This window comes from Gouania willdenowi, chromosome 5, assembly GCF_900634775.1.
Source record: "Gouania willdenowi chromosome 5, fGouWil2.1, whole genome shotgun sequence".
In the NCBI taxonomy this organism is placed as follows: Eukaryota; Metazoa; Chordata; class Actinopteri; order Blenniiformes; family Gobiesocidae; genus Gouania; species Gouania willdenowi.
The window spans coordinates 19,695,563-19,713,384 of NC_041048.1; the positions used below are offsets into that span (position 1 = coordinate 19,695,563).

Consider the following 17,822-nt stretch of genomic DNA (forward strand, 5'->3'; position numbering starts at 1 on the left):
AGTGATTTATCCTGCAGCCCTGAATTTAGTCATGCCTGATGGATGCACTTGTTGATCGTCTACCTTAAGGAAAGGCGCTCTTTTGGCCGGGGCAGCGGTGAGACTAAACTCCAGTTTGCGAAGCATATCCTCCAACAGTAAGACGAGCTCGGCAGGACCCAACAGAACCTCTTGCCGCAGCTTGATGTGACACACATATGCAGTTGTACAATAAAATAAAAAAACACTCAATAGAAAAACATAAACATGAGTGGAGCTGGTAATTTCCTTACATTGGTGTGAAGCTCAGAGTCCAGTACTGTGCATGACAGTGAGCCACACTGCAGAACACTGAGCACCTCCATGTCCAACTCCCTGAAAAACTGTCTGTAGGATGTCAAACTGGCACCTGAACGAACCTCCTTCTCTTTCTCTGGTTGCTCCTTCCAAACACATATTCGTGTTTCAGCACATCAAAGTAACATATCGTTTGAAACTAAAACCTGTGATGTCTCAGACCTTACCTGTTGGGTTTCCTCTGCCTCTGTAGCCTCCTCAGGCTGAGAACTGTTTTCCGAGGAATTCTTACCCGGTGCCTTTCTCTTCTTACTGGCACCGTCTGAATAAACAAGGAAGACCTGCTCCAACATCCTTGATATTGTAAACAACTATCTTTTGAATTTAACAGTGTTGTAACAAGAAGATATCTAAAATAACCAGGACAAACTGTAAAAAAAAAGTCTAGTACACATTGGACATAAAAGCTTCTGTTGGTTTACTTTTATTCATTTCTGGTTCAACAATTATAGAAGAACCAGGAACAACTTTCTCTGCACCATTTCTTCAATTAATCACACAAACTGACCGGTTGTTTTTAGATACACCTCACATATTATAAAGCACTGTATGATTCAAAATTTTTTTATCTGATTGCAACAATATTAATAAACTTTCACAGTTCACAGTGGAGGTCAAACAAACTTTTTACATTTTTTTTTTTTTTTTTTTAACAAATTATTTTAGATTTATCCACCTATGAGGCCTGCACAGTTTTTATCTGGCAAGAACATTTTCTTCTCTAGCAGTTTTAAGAGAGGAAGGCAATTAGAACAAAAAACCACACATTTGTGCCTGTAAAACTTTTAATATCTTTAAATTCTAAGATAATTGTAATAAAGTTGTTAGAAGTGATTGTTGGTGTTTCTAATTAATATGAATCAATCAATATGGCCATGCATACATATAATTCACTTGTGTGCTATGTTATAATTTGCTTCCATGCTTTATTCACACTTACCTTTTTTGGCTCCTTTACCAGAAACGACAGAAGTGAGAACAACACTGTCTGTGATTTCACCATCAAAGTTGGACACAGGCGGAATAAAGCCAGGGGTTCCTATAAAACAAATAAAAGGCAAAATCTTTAAGGGTGCTTTCACACATACCTCTTTGATCCGCACCATGCTTCGCTTCCACGGACACAACGATCTTTTTGCAATATATGAAAGCTTATTTGAACTCTGGTGCAGAGCAAACAAGCTCTGGTCCTCTATAAAATGTGGGTCTCGGCAGCAGACAAACAAACATTTCCTCACTCCCTTCCGTATTACTCCCACATCATTCATTTCAAACTGTTCACATAGTCAGCGATGGTTGCACATCTGACTGCTGTTTTACCTGCTCATACATTCACATCTTCACACATTATACATGCCTACTGGTAAGTTACCGGTGACATGACGCCTCTGAGCACTGACAGGGGGGAGACGGAGTGGCATCAGCTGTGTTTATGTAGCGCATTAGTGCAGGTTGTGGGGTCGTGTGATTATGGGCTATTTTGAATTTTTATTAATTAATTTCTGGGGGTTTTGTTTTAGGATTTCCTTTGGAAAACATAAGAAGGACCAAAAATAAATGTGACAGCACAACTGTCAGTGACAGGCAGTGCACAAAGCAGTCACACAAACTGTCGTCCCGGCAACGAGCATGCACACATGAACACACTCACACACCCAGTGCTCCTCCGTTCTGCATTAACACATACATACACGTCACAAACATTTCCACACTCATTGTGTTTATGGGTCATTTTTTTGTATAGAAAGTTTGGTGCGCTTGGCAAATAGAATGTGTGAAAGTGGAAAGTTGCTGATTCAACACCTGAACCGCACCGAGTCCACAGGACTATATGTGTGAAAGCACCCTAAGAGGATCAACACAGCAGAACATGGCGAGGGACATTCTCACACTTTCCGGCACCGGCTTATAAAGCCACACCTGCCAGGGCGCTCTCCAGCAGCATTTGTAGATAAGTGATGTTCTGCAGGCGAGTCATCACCTTCATCTTCAGCTCAGCTTCCTTTTGTCTGCAGAATGCATTAATGACCTAAACAAAAACACACCAGTGGTCACTTATGTACTTGAATGATGCAATTGTCATTACCGTGTAATTACTTACCTCTCTGAACCAGTTGATAGTGTAGAAGAGCAAAGTGCAAAGAAACTCCCTCTCATGTTTTGACAGGCTCTCTATTTTCTCTACTACATCCATGTCTGTCAGTATCAAAGGGCACCCTGAGATGTAGCAGAATCAACAATGTAAACCAAATAATTTATTCAGTAAATTAACAAAATGTGTCACTTGCTGTTTCCCACCTAGAAGGGCGTCAATCTCCTCAAGGTCTCCTTGATGCTCTCTCTCTTGACACAACCTCAGGAGTCGAAAAAATGGAGATAAGCAGAGAGGAGAGATCCGCCTAGTGAAGAAAGCGATTGACAACAAAACTAATTTCCTTTAGAGGTCACGGTGGCAGAAAAATGCTTACAGTCTATTATTCAAATATTGACCTAGGTGCCTTCTTGCTTTGATCTTGTTTTTCAGCTTTATTAAGGAAGTCTTTGGCCAACAAAGGTAGAAGGTTGATGGCAATGCCTCCTTGACTCTCATCTTCATCCAGGTTGTACATCACACGAGCAGGTAAAGGGAAAGAGCTGGAACAAACAAGAGGAAAGGACCAGTTTTAGTCTGTGAAATGCCAAAGCAAACAGAATGGGGTGACTTTTATGTTACGGGCAAGTGTTCATCACACCCTGGTATTTCTGGTCCCAGGTCTACTACAAACTCCTCCTGGAAGTCATCTAGGACACTCTCGCTAATCATTTTCTGTAAGAAGGATGAAAATAAAAGAGCTGAACAAGATTTCAGTTGCTCACAATGGATTAGAATAGATTATATATAATAGATAAGACTATCATAGGCAGTGACGTATAAAGCAGAGACTCACCTGAACCTTAGGGTCCAAAGTAGAGTTTAAGATCAGGTTAGCTAGTTCATCATAGTAGAGAGCTGCAGCTTCAGGAGAGCTTTCACTACTCGACTTCACTAACTCCAACAAGCCAGTGACCTGCAGAGTGCCCAATACACAAATAGGTAAAATCTTACATTATTAAAGCGTAAATACACCCTAAAACTACTTTTTTCTGCCCAATACATATAAGATTAGGTATGAAGTAATGTAGTTTATTGATCCTGAACATTTTAGTCTAAGTATTTAAATGTAGCGTTTTTAGTTATAAAATGTCAGTGACTGCTCTCTATGGGTTGAACGCCAGCTATTGCAATTGAATTTTGCTATTGGCTGAGATTAGATCAGAGATGTCTTTTTGGATCAGTGATGTCACGACCACTGTTGGCCCCGCCCCTCCTATAAAAGATTCGAGAAGGGACTGGGTTTCCTCCTCTCAGTCCTCAGTGAGCATTGATTGACAACTCCATGCAGAACTGTGCAGCCTTTTTATGGACTGGCCTGCTGCGACTGGGCGCATCTTAACTCCTCTACAAAAAAAAATATAAAATAAAACAGACTCTAGGAGCAACGGCAATAATCGCAGCATTTTTTGAGTTTTCCCCCTAGTGGCAGGTCAGCAAAAACCGTAGAATGTTAACATTTGTGAAAAATCATCAGAACGCAAGTGCAAAGTAACACATACCTGTCTGAGAGTCTCTTGGGACAATGACCTCTTTTCTGATTCCTTGACTTCATGGCTGAAGCAGAGGTAGGTAACAATGATATAAAAGGAGGAGATGAGAATAAAATGCAGCAAATGTCGTGTAATGAACTGCAAACAGCTGTTACCGACTGGCCCCCATGCTGCCTACGATCATCACTGCCCCGATTATGCCAATACGTTTGTACTTGGGCACAGTACTGGAGAGCTGCTTGCGGATCACTATGTGTATATCATCCTGTGTCGAGAAAACAAGAAATACAGAATGAAAAGTGTGAAAACGATTCATAAAATAAGTGTCATACACTGTAGTTTGTTAATTCAATTTAATTTGATTTGATTAATATAGTGCTAAATTACAACAATAACCATCTCGTAGCGCTCATCATTAACCTGGATGTGAGATCCCTGCAGCTTTGGCCCAAAGGCCAATTTGCTCAGGAGGTGGAAGAGTCTTCGAATCTGCTGAGGTGTCAAGTTATCCATGTAGTCCAGGATTCCCTGTGAGGCAACGATTTTCAGATGATTGCAAAAAAAAAATAATATTGAATTGAATATTGACTTTATCTTACTAATAAATGTATTCTTACTATTGCAAGATAATGTTGTCTTCCTCACCTTAATAAAAACTGCATACATAGTCATGTCTGCAGGTTTATCATTTGCCAGACCACAGAGCAGCTCCAGAGCCATGTCCACCTCCCCACTCACACCACTACACACATGGGTCACAAGAGAGGCCACCACCTCCTGATAAAGAGGTAAATCAAATGAGTCACATGTCCTCACGCTAACAAATAAAGTCTAAAGTTTAACCCCACTCCTCCACTCACCTGATGACAGTAAGAGTCAAATCCAACAAAAGAAAACCGGTACATAAGGCCACCAAAATGCAGCACGCAAGAGTCAGCAGAGCGCAGAAAACTCTGAGCAAGAGCCAAGATGGAGGCGAAGTAGCCTCGCATGACCTATGATTGGATCAGCCAGGTTTATTGTAGCATCAGGTAAAGGAAACGAGACAATATGGTACAGTTTAGGTCTACTGATTGATCCACCTGCGAGTAGTTCTTGAAGGTTTTCTGTAAGAGAACTTCTTGAATCAAACCCGTCCTCACTTTGGCTTTCAGCACTTTTTCTGCACCTCGTCGGCTCTGGTTAGCATTGGTGGAATGCAGAATGAAGAGGACCAGTAGATCTATTACCTGAATTTGATAGATTTATAATCAAATGCCGTATTCCTTGACACAATTTTATTCAGAAATGTGAAACCAAAATGGAAAAATACCTCCATTAATGAGAGCAGAACAGTCTTAAACGCTGCATATTGTCATTAAGTTTAATTCAAAATGATCTTTTCTCTGATCAAATGTAACAAACCATTTATCAATACCGTACAAACCCTGACCCTCACCTGATGATCCTCGACTTCTCCCACCGCTTCAATAGCCTGGTAGTAAAATGTAGCAAACATTTGAATATTAGATCTAAAGATATAACAATGGGACACGATGAGGTAAGTAAATAAGTAAACTCTCATACCTTGAGCCAAGCCTCAGAGATGGTTTTCTGGAACCTCACTGCTGATTTGATACAGTCCAGTATTAAAACAATGCTGTCCTGGCTGCTATCAACAACCGATGCAGAGCTACACAGAAGCAGAATAACAACACTTTATCTTTTGAGAGCATGACACTAAAAAGTAGGGATGTAAAGATTAATTGTGCGGCAGTTAAAAATCGATTCAAAGGTGTTACGGTTCACATCGATTTTCTGAAAAGTGAATCGCAGTACTTTTTTTAAACAGCAGAGGGCGCTATCTATTTATGCTTCTCTTGTTTGAACTGAGTGACGTGAGCGTCACCAGCTGGAGAGTCAAGAGGGGCACAGAAAGGAAAGGGAGAAACAAGAGAGAGAAAAAAAGCCATAGTTTGTTTGTTTATTTATATTATTTCTTTGATGTGGGATTTGTTTTAAAGTTTAATCAGGGCTTGAGATTCCACGCCAAAGACAAACAAACTTCAGAAAAACAAGCAGATACGTTACAGAGCTGAACATTGTTTCTCATGAGGAGTGGCTCATCCCACCTTCTACATATCTGTTATATACAATAACACTAATGAAGTGACCCATATGCACAAACATGTTTCATAAAATATAAGCCCATGAGCTCTTTGATTCAGCAAAATGTTATTACTGAAGCACATTCTAATGTTGATGTACTAAATTTCTTTTGTGTTTGTAAGGAACCTGTTTACACCTTAAGTTGGGAATTGTTTTATTAATTTATGTAGTTTTATTTTATTTTTTTTGTCGTAATTTGACCCAAGCCAAGTTTTAAAGATTGTAGCAACATAGAGCAAATAATTGTACGATTTGTCATCCAATTAGTCGATAATAATCAATGACTTTAGTTGTAGTCCTACTGTGGTTCTCCCAGGGGAAGACACAAAGCATTTAATTTTAAGGCACAAACAATTTTATTTTAAGGCACAAAATACATTTTCAGTTGCACTTTGAAAAAGAAAAAAAAAACAATGATGCAGTTTTGCATAGTTTACTGTAGAGCCAGAATTTAAACGAACAGGCTTCTTCTTCATTTCCATTATTCCTTTATTTATTTTATTCAGGGTTTATTTTTAATTAAATTGAATTGTTTTGCATAGTTTATCAAGGGATTCTTTTGACAATGAAAGATAAAAGAAAATAGTAGAGCATTTTCTAAAAAAAAAAAAATAATTAAATGAATATTTTTCAGTCATCAGTTGTCTCCAGTCTCATTTTGTAAAATAAATAATGAGAGAATCGTACCGTGAACCCAGTATCGTGAATCGAATCAGGAGCTGAGTGAATAGTTACATCCCTACTAAAAACTATTGATTTTTTTTTTTTTTTTTTTACACGAAAGCTGGAATCTCACCCCGTGTCCCTTTGACTCTTCACTCGACTCTGGGAGGCCTGGAGGACCAGAGGAATCACACACTGCTCCAGCTCTAGCGTTTTCCTCAGGTTACCAACCACCTGTGTCAAGATAAAGGCACAGCATACTATGAGACTTCAAAATAAAAGTGCTACAGAACAGGAAAAAAAACGTGGAATTAATCCATAATGGAGAGAACCTCATTGGCATCAGAGGTTGTAACAGAGTGAAGGACAAACTTGACCACGACATGCAGATCCTCTAGTTGCACAGCAGCCATTGTGGCCATGACAGCACCACGGACCTGAGAGAGCCAAAGTCTTTGAATAAAGAAAAGACGGGCAAGTGTGTTTGTGTGTAAGTGACGTACCTCAGTCAGCAATGAAGAGCTGAGGTTTAGACTGGAGAGAGCATCCAGTATGGGGACAGTCAGCTGAGTGTTCTCCTTCAGTAAAGAGCTGCAGAGAGAAGTGATGAGAGCAGCACCCTTAGCACTCACCAACACGGTGCCCGCCTGGCCCCAAGTAGCCCTCATGGACTATGTGAAGTGCCCTCGGGAGCTCTAGTCACCAATGCGATCCCTCTAAAATCTGATTTACTTTCCAGGATTCAAACTCACAAAGATAAATATGTATTAGTGATGTCGTTAGTGAAGTTGAATACTGCTGATAAAGTTTTAGTATTAAATTAATCATCTTGAAATGTTTACTTTCACTGAAACATTGTGACAAATGTTTACAAGTGTTGCAGGTTTGGTGTATGGTCAGTGAAGTTCTATATCTAATATGATAAACATATATATATATATAAAATATATTCTTGGTGGATTTAATGAAAATGAAACAATTGCATAAATTAGAAAAAATAAAGTGTTTCATGTTAAAACCTCAACATTTCCTACTTTCTTAAGTTACTGCTAGCCTATCTCACCCTCTATAAGTACAACCGTGAAAATGTAGTATTTAAAAAGCACTTCTCTAACTGGTAGCCCTTCGGACTATACAGTACCTATGAAGTAGCTGACAGCTTCAGAAAGGTTGGTGAGCCCTGCTTCATTCCATTAAACTTCAGTTTTAGCCTCTTCATTTATACCAAAATGATAAATTACTATATATATATAAATATATACAGTATATATATATATATATATATATTTGTTAGTAGTTAAAATACTTTTATATTAGCTTAGATTAAAATCATAAATACTTAATGTTCTGTAATTTTACAACGGAGCTTCAGACATAACATGGTAAAAAAAAAAAATAAAAAGAGAGAGAGCTGTGAAATAGCTGACGTGTGCACGAACCACTAACTCATGGCCATGAAAATAAGTATATAGTGCACACAAAATAGTAATTACCTTTCCCAAACAGGTTATGTGTAGAGTGTGCGTGTTTGGGGTAATCAGAGGGACTGATTACCTATGCACTATGGCAGCCTCGCCTCCATCAGTCTACGGTGGCTACAATAGTGGCTTACCACCACTAAGTGTGGAGTGAAAGAATAAAGCCTTACTTCTGTAAAGCGCTTTGAGTGTCGATAATCAAGCGCAATATAATATCCAATGCATTGCAATGCAGCTCAACCCTGCTCTTACTTTAGCTCTCTGGCTATGTCGTTATGCTGAGCGTCCTCCAGTATTTCTGGTAGACTGGTGATTATGTCCCTCTGCACCTCCAGAGGGGCCACGGACACCAGCTCCATCAGCTTGGAAGCCAGCTCCTACAGAATGGGTGACACATACATCCTGACAATAGACACAGAATGAAGACCAGACAGCTGAACTCACAACAAACCCTGGTGATTACCTTGGTGTCCACCACTCTATCCAGCCATTTCAGCTGATTGATGATGATTCGTGGAATACCGAGTACTCCATCTTTGACACTGTTGGGTCAAAACAAAGAAAACAGTTAAAATACAATGTGTTTGATAATTACATCTTAGTTATGAGCTGTATTGTTATAAAGATACTGACCCATCAAACATGAACTCAGGAAGCTTCTCAAGCAATGTATGAATTATTGGGGTCTACAAGAAAGAGTGAGAGAGAGTTTAGAAACTCATGTTAAATGGCAAAAAGCATGTTTTTTTTTTACTTGTTAGAAGAAAATGTACCTGTAACATCTCAATGCCCAACAACAAGCGCAGCAGACTTTCCTGAAAGGTGCTGACAGAGCTGCAGCAAAGTATGGGGAGAAAATAGATACACAATTTTCACATGTACTTTTCAGATTTTCACGTGTTTTTCAGATCCACAATTTACACATGCGTTTTATCATTTGCGTGTGTGTATTTATCATGAATTATCATGTGTAAATCTTCAATTGTGCTTGTGGATTGTGCTTTGTGGATCGGTCCACACATGCATTTATTTTTGAGACAAACGTAACGCAGCTTGAGTTCAATGGTGAATTGAAACCAGAATGCTTAAATTGATCAAATAGCCTGTAACTGGTTTTTCATTTTTTTAAATAAAAACCCATTAAAATTGTGAAAAAACAAGTGTTGTAATGTGATCAACAGAACCCGTTTGATTATTGGATAGTTTCATTTGTCTACAGGACATTAGAGTGAAGTTATGACATTTTATTACTAATAAAATTCATACAAATTAGGAAAAAAAAGTATTTTTGTCAAACCATGAGTGGCACTATGATCAACAGGAGACAAGGGAAGGCTGCAGTGATTTTGGCGACACTGCAGTGAATAACAGTGATGTTATTAGATCATTTTGTAGCATCTTCAAGGATTTCTCATTTTTATCACCAGGAAATTTCAGCAGACAGCGGCTCTGTCTGTCTGAAATGTTCAAGGTCATCACACATCATCTGGCTGTCTTCAGAAACGGAGCTAAAGGTTTATATTTCAAAGCCTTTGTTGGTTGTCTGCTCAACCCCCCTCCCCTCCGTGCCACACGGTGGCGTGGTGAAGCACCCAAGGCTGCATGCCCGCATCCCCAAACGGCTGGAATCCTCTTCTCCTACCCACCAAGACCCCTTCTCCCAGCCAACCACCCATCCCACCCTACCTACGTGCCATGTCTCGTGTTCTTTGACTGTGTTTTTGCTTAGGTACATGTTGCCAAGGTGTTTTTTCCAAGTTTAACACTGTTTTCTCCAACAAGGAATTCAGTTTCAAACTTGCCTTTTTCTCTATCACTTCTCCTCCTGTTTTTATCCCACCTTTCATCCAAATATGTGGGCGCAGAAAATGGCGCCCTGGTATGTTGAGATGTGTCCTTCATTCCAACTACCGAGTTAAATTTCTTGTACTGTTTTTAAACTGTACCTGGCGAATAAAATCCTTTCCAATTCTGATTCTGATTCTGATCTGTTTTTGTTTCAGGAAATAGAATTTATCTCCAGCACAGACTTATTTCTGTGTGTGATTCTGAGTGAAGCTGCGTTACGTTTGTCTCAAAAATAAATGCACACGCCGACCGATCCACAAACGCACTTTGCACAATCTAAAAGCACAATTGAAGATTTACACATGATAAATACACACACACACAAATTATAGAGCATGTGTAAATTGTGGATACATTTGTGGAACTGAAAAACGCATGGGAAAATCTGAAAAACACATGTGAAAATTGTGGATTTATTTGTGAATATTTTTTAGATGAATCTCTCCCCGTAGCAAAGAGCATAAGATGACTTTATCACACCATGCTAAGCTGTACCTGCATCTGTGTCTAAATCACCTGCTTTCTGCCTCAGACAGCTGAGGAACACATGGAAGGAGACAGTTCCTAAACCTGTCCTCGTCCTCAATGAACGACTCCAACCCTGAGATGAACTCCTGTACAATCTACACACACAAAAACACAAGAGCCCATTAGGTGTTATGGTAGTGTTTCAGTCCACCAGAATGGTAAAGTAGTCTGAGCCAATGTACAGCTATGTTTTTGACCCATGCATGAATAGATTAATTCACCACTGAATATTAGGCAACAAAATACTGGTCATAGCTTTAAGAAGCAACTCATTATATTAGAGGAAATTAATAGTGAATATGAATATGAGACAGGGTTGGGGTCAGTTACATTTTTCGGTTACAATTACATTTCAATTACGATTACAATGATCAGCATTTTTTCCAATTACAATTAAATTACAACTCTTTTTTTATCCTCAGAAAGTCAATTGCAATTACGTTCTCAATTACTAAATTTCAATTCAAATTCATCACAACTGCTGAGCCTGAAATAAATAACCTCATAAAAGTAAACCTTCCTCTTTCTGTTAGCATCTCTTATGATTACAGGTCTTAAATCAGCTGTAAAATACACTAAAAACAAATATCTATCATCTAATTTATTTCCTATATATTGGTTACCTTATTAGGCTACCTAATCAATGAAAATATTGGTTTTAATATTTTTGGTGTGGACATCTGAGCCTTTTTTGTGTCACTAAACCCCTCGATTAAAATATATTTTTAATGGTAAAATGTTGGAAAGCTTGATATTAAACATATTTTAATATTTTTTAACTACATATGTGTAGAACTGTACATAGAACTGTAACATGGTTCCCAGTTTTGCATTAAATTATAATTGAATTTTTTTTATAGAATTTTCATGACAATAACAATTACAAAGTAAATTATCTGAACTCAATTACAATGTAATTACAATTATGACAGCAACAGATTTTTGAAATTATGATTATAAATACACTATAATTGCAATTAACTATCAATTACGTGACCACAATTATAATTGATCCTAACCCTGATATGAGAATACAATTATTCATCTTTTTCTAAAATACTTGTGTCTTAAAAGGAAACACTAAGCTTGTGTGTATTAGTGTAGCATCTGAAAATGTTTCTTGGATTTCATTATGACTTTTTATAAAGAACTGTTGTGTAAAGAGAATGAGTGTGATGTAAAATGACCCCAGGAAGAGTTGCTGTAGCAGTGCGCTGCTTAAACAAAAGCATCTTAATCGCCTGTAAAAACACTAGTTTGGATGTTCATCGTTTTCTACAATATTCACCTTTAATGGAAGTAAAATAGGTTTTTCTCGACAATTTACTGCAATAATTAAATTCTCTAAATTATTAAAATAATGTGGTTAAAATGTTGTGTAATCAAGATATGTTTTGAAAAAAACTGTGATCGAAATTTTTGGTCATACCTTACAGCACTAAGTGGTATATTAGCATAGGTATTATTGTGAAAAATATCTATAAAAGAACAAGTTCATTGTTGGGGATTTTTTTTATTTTTTTTAACTTCATCTCATTTCTCAGCTGTTATTGCGTTCATTGTTGGATTTTCATCATTTTTTTAATTCAACCAGATTGTCATCAATGCCTCTGCGGATCAACTTTGTGCAGCATTTGTGAATCATTCACCATTTAATCACAGAGGTGAGAATAAATGGTGAAACTCCTGATGTAGTGGTTATAATGGGGAGGATTCCCATCATAACCATTATATTTGTACTCACTCCGGGGAACCTGGGACTCTTCTGCAGTTGTTTCTGTATCCGTTTCTGGAAAACCACTTGATCAACAGCTAAATGGAAAAAACACAAATGATGCAGGTGAGAGCACGTGATCACACCGAGTGACCTTGGAGGTTTGGCTTAATTTAGAAAGCGCTGCTTACCGATTTCATTGGGGGCGTGGCCACCTTTCATTGTGACCCCTGCCTTTCTCAGGAACAGGCCGAACACACTCTGGTTAGTTTCTTCATGAATCTGCTCTTTAGTCTTAGTGGAACCATTGCTGCGGCTTTTCTTCGCTTCTGAAAGAAACAACACGTTAACCTCACTTTTTAGGTTTATGACGTTACTAAGAGCCAGTTAAGAGAGTGGCTCCAGTTACATAATCACTTAGTCGGAATTCATTAAGTTAAGAATAGTGGAGTGAAAGATTTAGGGATGGATGAAATGTAAACAACGATCAAATTTTAAAAAAAAATGGTCCTCTTGGATAATGTTCAAAAATAAGCATAGAAATAAAACAGTGAATGCAACAGATGTTATAACCATCCTGAAAAAATACAACTTCAACACCAGCATTAACGCACTACACAGCAGGTATTTCAAATACAGACAGAAGCCAATGTTTATTTATCGCAGTGGCTATCCGTACAGTTGCCGTATCAATATACCGACATTCTATCCGTACGCAGCGCCCCTTTTTGGCCAGTTTACGTCACGTGATAGGTCAGTCATTGGCCAGTTTAGGTCGCGTGACTAAGACCAAAACTTACCCTGAACCTAACCCTAAAAATTGCTGTGATATTGAGTTATAACCTACTGTAACCCTAAGACGCTACGTACGTGTACTTCTGTAACCGTACCAATAGCACCGAGGGTTGTCTGTACGGAAACCGTACAAATAGGCACTTTATTTATTTATTTACATCAAAGTCTTTAGGGTAAATGTAAGCTACATCTGTATATATAAATATATTGTGGTTTTTAAAAGAACATGGCCACTCTGACCACCACATTCAGTCATACGAGAAAATTAAATGTTGGTTAATGACGTTATGTTACGCTAGATATAGTTGTTATACATGTATTTGAATGTGTGTGTATTTTGTATAAATATAAAGATTGGTGTGCACACATTGGTTAGATTTTTATTTATTTAAATAAAAATACATACATAAAAAAATGGATTCAATTATTTGAAAAGATGTATTTAAAAGTGGTTATAGATATGTATATGCTATAAAACATTGTTTTTTTTATTTAGTTATTTTCTTTTACCCTTTCGCATGTGTTTGCATTCTGTTACATGCACTTTGAAATGTCTGGAACAAATTAATAACATTTTAAATATGTCAAAAAAAAATGGGGGGGGGATACAGTTTGAAAAACAACCATGGGCATAACCCTTTCAACTCAAGTGAATTTTATATATAAACAATAACATTTTTTAAAAATTTAAAAAAGACGTTTTTTTTCTAATTTAGGTGCAAAAAGTGTCTCTTTCCGATAATTCATATCAGTCTAAAATTAAAACCAATTTATCATCCTGACATTTTTCAAAAAAAGTTCATATCTGTGCATGAACTTTGCAAAGTTTATACACGTGTGTGTGTGTGTGTGTGTGTGTGTGTGTGTGTGTGTGTGTGTGTGTGTGTGTGTGTGTGTGTGTGTGTGTGTGTGTGTGTGTACGCAGTATATATAGACAGTGGTGGGATAACAATGACCTTTGGACAAGTTAGCTCAGGTTAAGTGTTGACTGAATCGGTTTCCATGCAAACCGCTGGACTTATTAGAGTTATTAGCCTATTAATGAACTTCATGAAGTGCATGTAATGGCACTCACTGGTAGTGGTAGCAGCTGTGGCAGGTCCGTCTCCTTTATCCACAGAGGAACGTCGCTTTTTGCGCAACATCTGGTGAAAGACGATGTCAGTAAAGCTGTGTTTATCACTGTAAACTAGCTAACCCCCTAGCTAACAATGTACGACTACTTTTACCAAACAGTTCTTATAGTTCAAGAATACTCTCATTCATTTTATAATTTTTTTTTTTTAAATAAAAAGCAATAGTGTCTATGTGACGTTGGCTTTGTTTGCTTTAATATCCGTACATGAAGCTAATATGAAACTTACGTTTAGCGGTCAGGGTAGAATGTCTGTGAATCTCTGGAGTTACCAAACAAACCTCCCGCGCTAACTGCTCGGTGCGTCATCAGGAGACGTTTGTTTTCTATAAATGTGCAGCCCGCTTGGTGGGAAAACCCTTTCTGAATGAACGCAAACTCCTTCCGGGACACGCTTTGTATTAAAACATTCAGCTCGGTCAAAGAGTGCAGTGCACCAAGATGGTTCACTTCATTTTTATATGAACATGAACAGTTGATGAATCATTTACATGTCTATTTATATGACATAATATTATTGTATTCTTATACAGTCCACCTATACCTACTGGAATTGTTTCTGGGTTTATTCAGTTTTTAGAATTCAACATATGGTACGTAGTGTAGAAAATAGTGGAAGTACATAATTACGTCTTTATTGAAAAATGATTCCGTCACATTTCTGTATGTTTTTTTGCAACTTCACAGAAAAAATAATGTTCTCATAATTATGACTTTTTATCTCATATATATGACTTTCTTTATTATAATTATGACATTCTTTCTCATAATTATGAATTTACTCAATTATGACATTCCATAGTGATTTTTGTGACTCATAATTATGACTTTTTTATCTCATATATATGACTTTCTTTATCATAATTATGACATTCTTTCTCATAATTATGAATTTACTCAATTATGACATTCCATAGTGATTTTTGTGACTCATAATTATGACTTTTTATCTCATATATATGACTTTCTTTATCATAATTATGACATTCTTTCTCATAATTATGAATTTACTCAATTATGACATTCCATAGTGATTTTTGTGACTCATAATTATGACTTTTTAGCTCATATATATGACTTTCTTTATCATAATGAAGACCTTTCTCATAATTATGAGTTTACTAACACATTCCATTGTAAAAAAAAATTTGTGTGGCTCATAATTATGACTCTATTTGTCTTAATTATGACTGTCTATCTCATAATTATGACTTCATCTCATAATTATGACTTTCTTTCTCAGAATTGTGACTTTTCGTCCAATAATTATGATTTTCCATAGTGATTTTTTATTATTTTTTTTATTTATTTAGTGGCGGAAACTGTCTTCCATATGATGGTGTTTAGTTATCCTCTATAAATAAAGTACATGTGAACCATCTGGACTCACTAGGATCTTTGTGCAGGTCTGAGCAGCTTCAGGAGGCGTGAGGAGGCGGAGGATGCATGGAAAGGTTAAATCTACAGTTAGTGGCAGTGAAGAAACACGTTCCACTTCTCTCCTCCTCCTCCACCATCACTACCACTAACAATGGCATCATTCTACGACTTCACCGCTAAACTCCTGACAGGAGAAACCTTCAATTTTTCGTCGCTGAAGGGCAAAGTTGTCCTTATTGAGAATGTGGCGTCTCTCTGAGGTACGACCACCAGGGATTACACCCAGATGAACGAGCTCCACGACCGCTACGCCAGTAAGGGGCTTGTTATACTGGGAGTACCCTGCAACCAGTTCGGCCATCAGGTGAGTGGAAGGTGTCCTGGTTGTAATTATAATCTGTTTATTATAACCTAGGCTACCACTAAAGAGGGCGGGGTTTGAGCTCTGTATGAACAGATTAATAAATCATATTACAACCATAACACTTGACTTCTTCATTCTGGGGTTGAACAACAGACTGTTTTTACCTTTGTAACATGATCATGTAGTGGTAAGCAGATCTGCCTCATGGCTTTGTGGACTTGTGACTTTCCTGTGTGGACTTTGCGTGTTCTCACCTTGCAGGTGTGGCTTTCCTCCTGGTTCCTTCATAATTTGAGTCCTTTACTGTGTAAACAAGTGTGTGAATGTATCTATTTTTACTTTGAAGCTCAAGGATTAACTTGAGATCATTATAATCATATAATGAAGCATTCAAAGTGGTGTTGTATTTTATGTCTCCGTCTTAACTCATAGTTCACACTGATAATTGTATAACTTTAGCTCATAATAAGTGTTTGTATTCTCTTTTTAATGCCCTTGTGTTTGGGTAATGATTAAATAGGTGAATGAATAACAATGTCTACTTCTTGGAGCTTGGGCAATAGGGAGGGTATGTTATGGGAAGAGGAAGTAATGGAAAGATTTGCTATTACGAAACAAGTTGGGTAACAAAATGTTACTCTGCCATTCTGTAGGTGTAGTTTTATTAGAAAGATTTACTAGATTTTGTTGACGCAATATTTGACTTAACTTCATTTCTGGTTAAAAAAAAAAAATGGATAAAATGCCCTTGTTCTTTTCCTCTCAAATTCAAGATGAACATGAAATGCTCTTATCACATTACAATAACTTTTTCGTTGTGAGCAGGAAGCAAAAAAATATGAACTCTTCCTTTTTCCTCCTTGAGATTTGAATGAATAGAGAGCCCAGTGAGCCTTCAATGACTCAGTGTTTCTTAATCACACAGGAGAACTGCAAGAATGAAGAAATCCTCTTTTCCCTGAAGTACATCCGTCCAGGAAATGGCTTCGAGCCAAAGTTTCAGATCCTTGAAAAGATGGACGTGAATGGAAAAGACGCCCATCCCTTGTTTGTGTATCTGAAAGAGAAGCTCTTCGTTCCCAGCGATGAGCCCACAACCTTGATGACCGACCCGAAATTCATCATCTGGAGCCCGGTGTGCAGGAACGACGTGGCTTGGAATTTTGAGAAGTTCCTCATTGGCTCTGACGGAGTTCCATTCAAGCGTTACAGCAGGAAGTTCCTCACCAGCGACATCGATGGAGACATCAAGAAGCTCCTCAGCCAGACAAAGTAGCAAAGTCATTCCTGCTTTTTTTAAATAATAATAAAACGGAGAACTCGCTCATTCCCTCCACAACCTTGGTAGCTCGGGCTGTGCTCTCATGTGCTCAATGATCCTGTTGTTCTTCTACTACATGAAGATATCCTCTGAAACCAAATAGTGAGGAGGGTGTTTGATGAAATGTACAAGTTTCAACCTCTGACATCATTGGGTGCATGTAAAGCACAACTGTGATGTAACCAATAAAGTCTTTTTACTAAACCTAATCTGATTGCCTCTATCGTCCACTTATTTTTTGTCTTGCCCAAATCCAATCTCAGACATTCAGCCATTACATTGTGCAATTTGTGGGTGTGTACTGTACACACCGCTGCAGTGTGTAATAACTACCTGTCCATGCAGATCATAATCCCACTAACAGCCAGTCTGGGGACACACAGGCTGTTTAGATGGAACTTACGTCTTAAATATACAATATTTTGTAATCTGGGTCACTTCTAAATTGTAATCACAGGATTGAAAATGTATAGTTAATGCAACTAGTC

At 37.7% G+C, this 17,822-nt stretch overlaps 2 protein-coding genes across 3 annotated transcripts in view; one reads left to right on the plus strand and one right to left on the minus strand.

Annotated features, from left to right (window-relative positions):
• fancd2 (FA complementation group D2) overlaps nt 1-14,625 on the minus strand; it is a 31,772-nt gene extending 17,147 nt beyond the window's left edge. The window contains exons 1-30 of one of the 2 annotated variants that reach the window (XM_028446821.1): nt 14,499-14,625; nt 14,210-14,279; nt 12,531-12,665; nt 12,370-12,437; nt 10,614-10,720; nt 9,023-9,083; nt 8,883-8,935; nt 8,713-8,791; nt 8,502-8,626; nt 7,275-7,362; nt 7,104-7,208; nt 6,905-7,005; nt 5,527-5,632; nt 5,399-5,434; nt 5,043-5,189; nt 4,821-4,955; nt 4,606-4,737; nt 4,381-4,488; nt 4,116-4,225; nt 3,970-4,024; nt 3,264-3,383; nt 3,069-3,142; nt 2,827-2,970; nt 2,635-2,735; nt 2,438-2,553; nt 2,257-2,365; nt 1,277-1,375; nt 504-598; nt 273-422; nt 64-180 (exon numbers count right to left, since the gene is read on the minus strand). In XM_028446821.1, the coding sequence (XP_028302622.1) occupies nt 64-180; nt 273-422; nt 504-598; nt 1,277-1,375; nt 2,257-2,365; nt 2,438-2,553; nt 2,635-2,735; nt 2,827-2,970; nt 3,069-3,142; nt 3,264-3,383; nt 3,970-4,024; nt 4,116-4,225; nt 4,381-4,488; nt 4,606-4,737; nt 4,821-4,955; nt 5,043-5,189; nt 5,399-5,434; nt 5,527-5,632; nt 6,905-7,005; nt 7,104-7,208; nt 7,275-7,362; nt 8,502-8,626; nt 8,713-8,791; nt 8,883-8,935; nt 9,023-9,083; nt 10,614-10,720; nt 12,370-12,437; nt 12,531-12,665; nt 14,210-14,279 (2,946 nt within the window). In that variant the 5' untranslated portion in view covers nt 14,499-14,625. Of the gene's footprint in view, nt 1-63; nt 181-272; nt 423-503; nt 599-1,276; nt 1,376-2,256; nt 2,366-2,437; nt 2,554-2,634; nt 2,736-2,826; nt 2,971-3,068; nt 3,143-3,263; nt 3,384-3,969; nt 4,025-4,115; nt 4,226-4,380; nt 4,489-4,605; nt 4,738-4,820; nt 4,956-5,042; nt 5,190-5,398; nt 5,435-5,526; nt 5,633-6,904; nt 7,006-7,103; nt 7,209-7,274; nt 7,363-8,501; nt 8,627-8,712; nt 8,792-8,882; nt 8,936-9,022; nt 9,084-10,613; nt 10,721-12,369; nt 12,438-12,530; nt 12,669-14,209; nt 14,280-14,498 lie in introns of both variants that reach the window. The other variant, XM_028446820.1, reaches the window with a different exon arrangement.
• Nucleotides 14,626-15,686: 1,061 nt separating this feature from the next.
• On the plus strand, nt 15,687-17,543 carry gpx1b (glutathione peroxidase 1b). Its single transcript, XM_028446876.1, has 2 exons — nt 15,687-16,013; nt 16,939-17,543. The coding sequence occupies exons 1-2, from the start codon at nt 15,801-15,803 to the stop codon at nt 17,287-17,289; spliced, it is 564 nt and encodes a 187-aa protein (XP_028302677.1). The 5' UTR covers nt 15,687-15,800; the 3' UTR covers nt 17,290-17,543.
• The last annotated feature ends 279 nt before the right edge of the window (nt 17,544-17,822 follow it).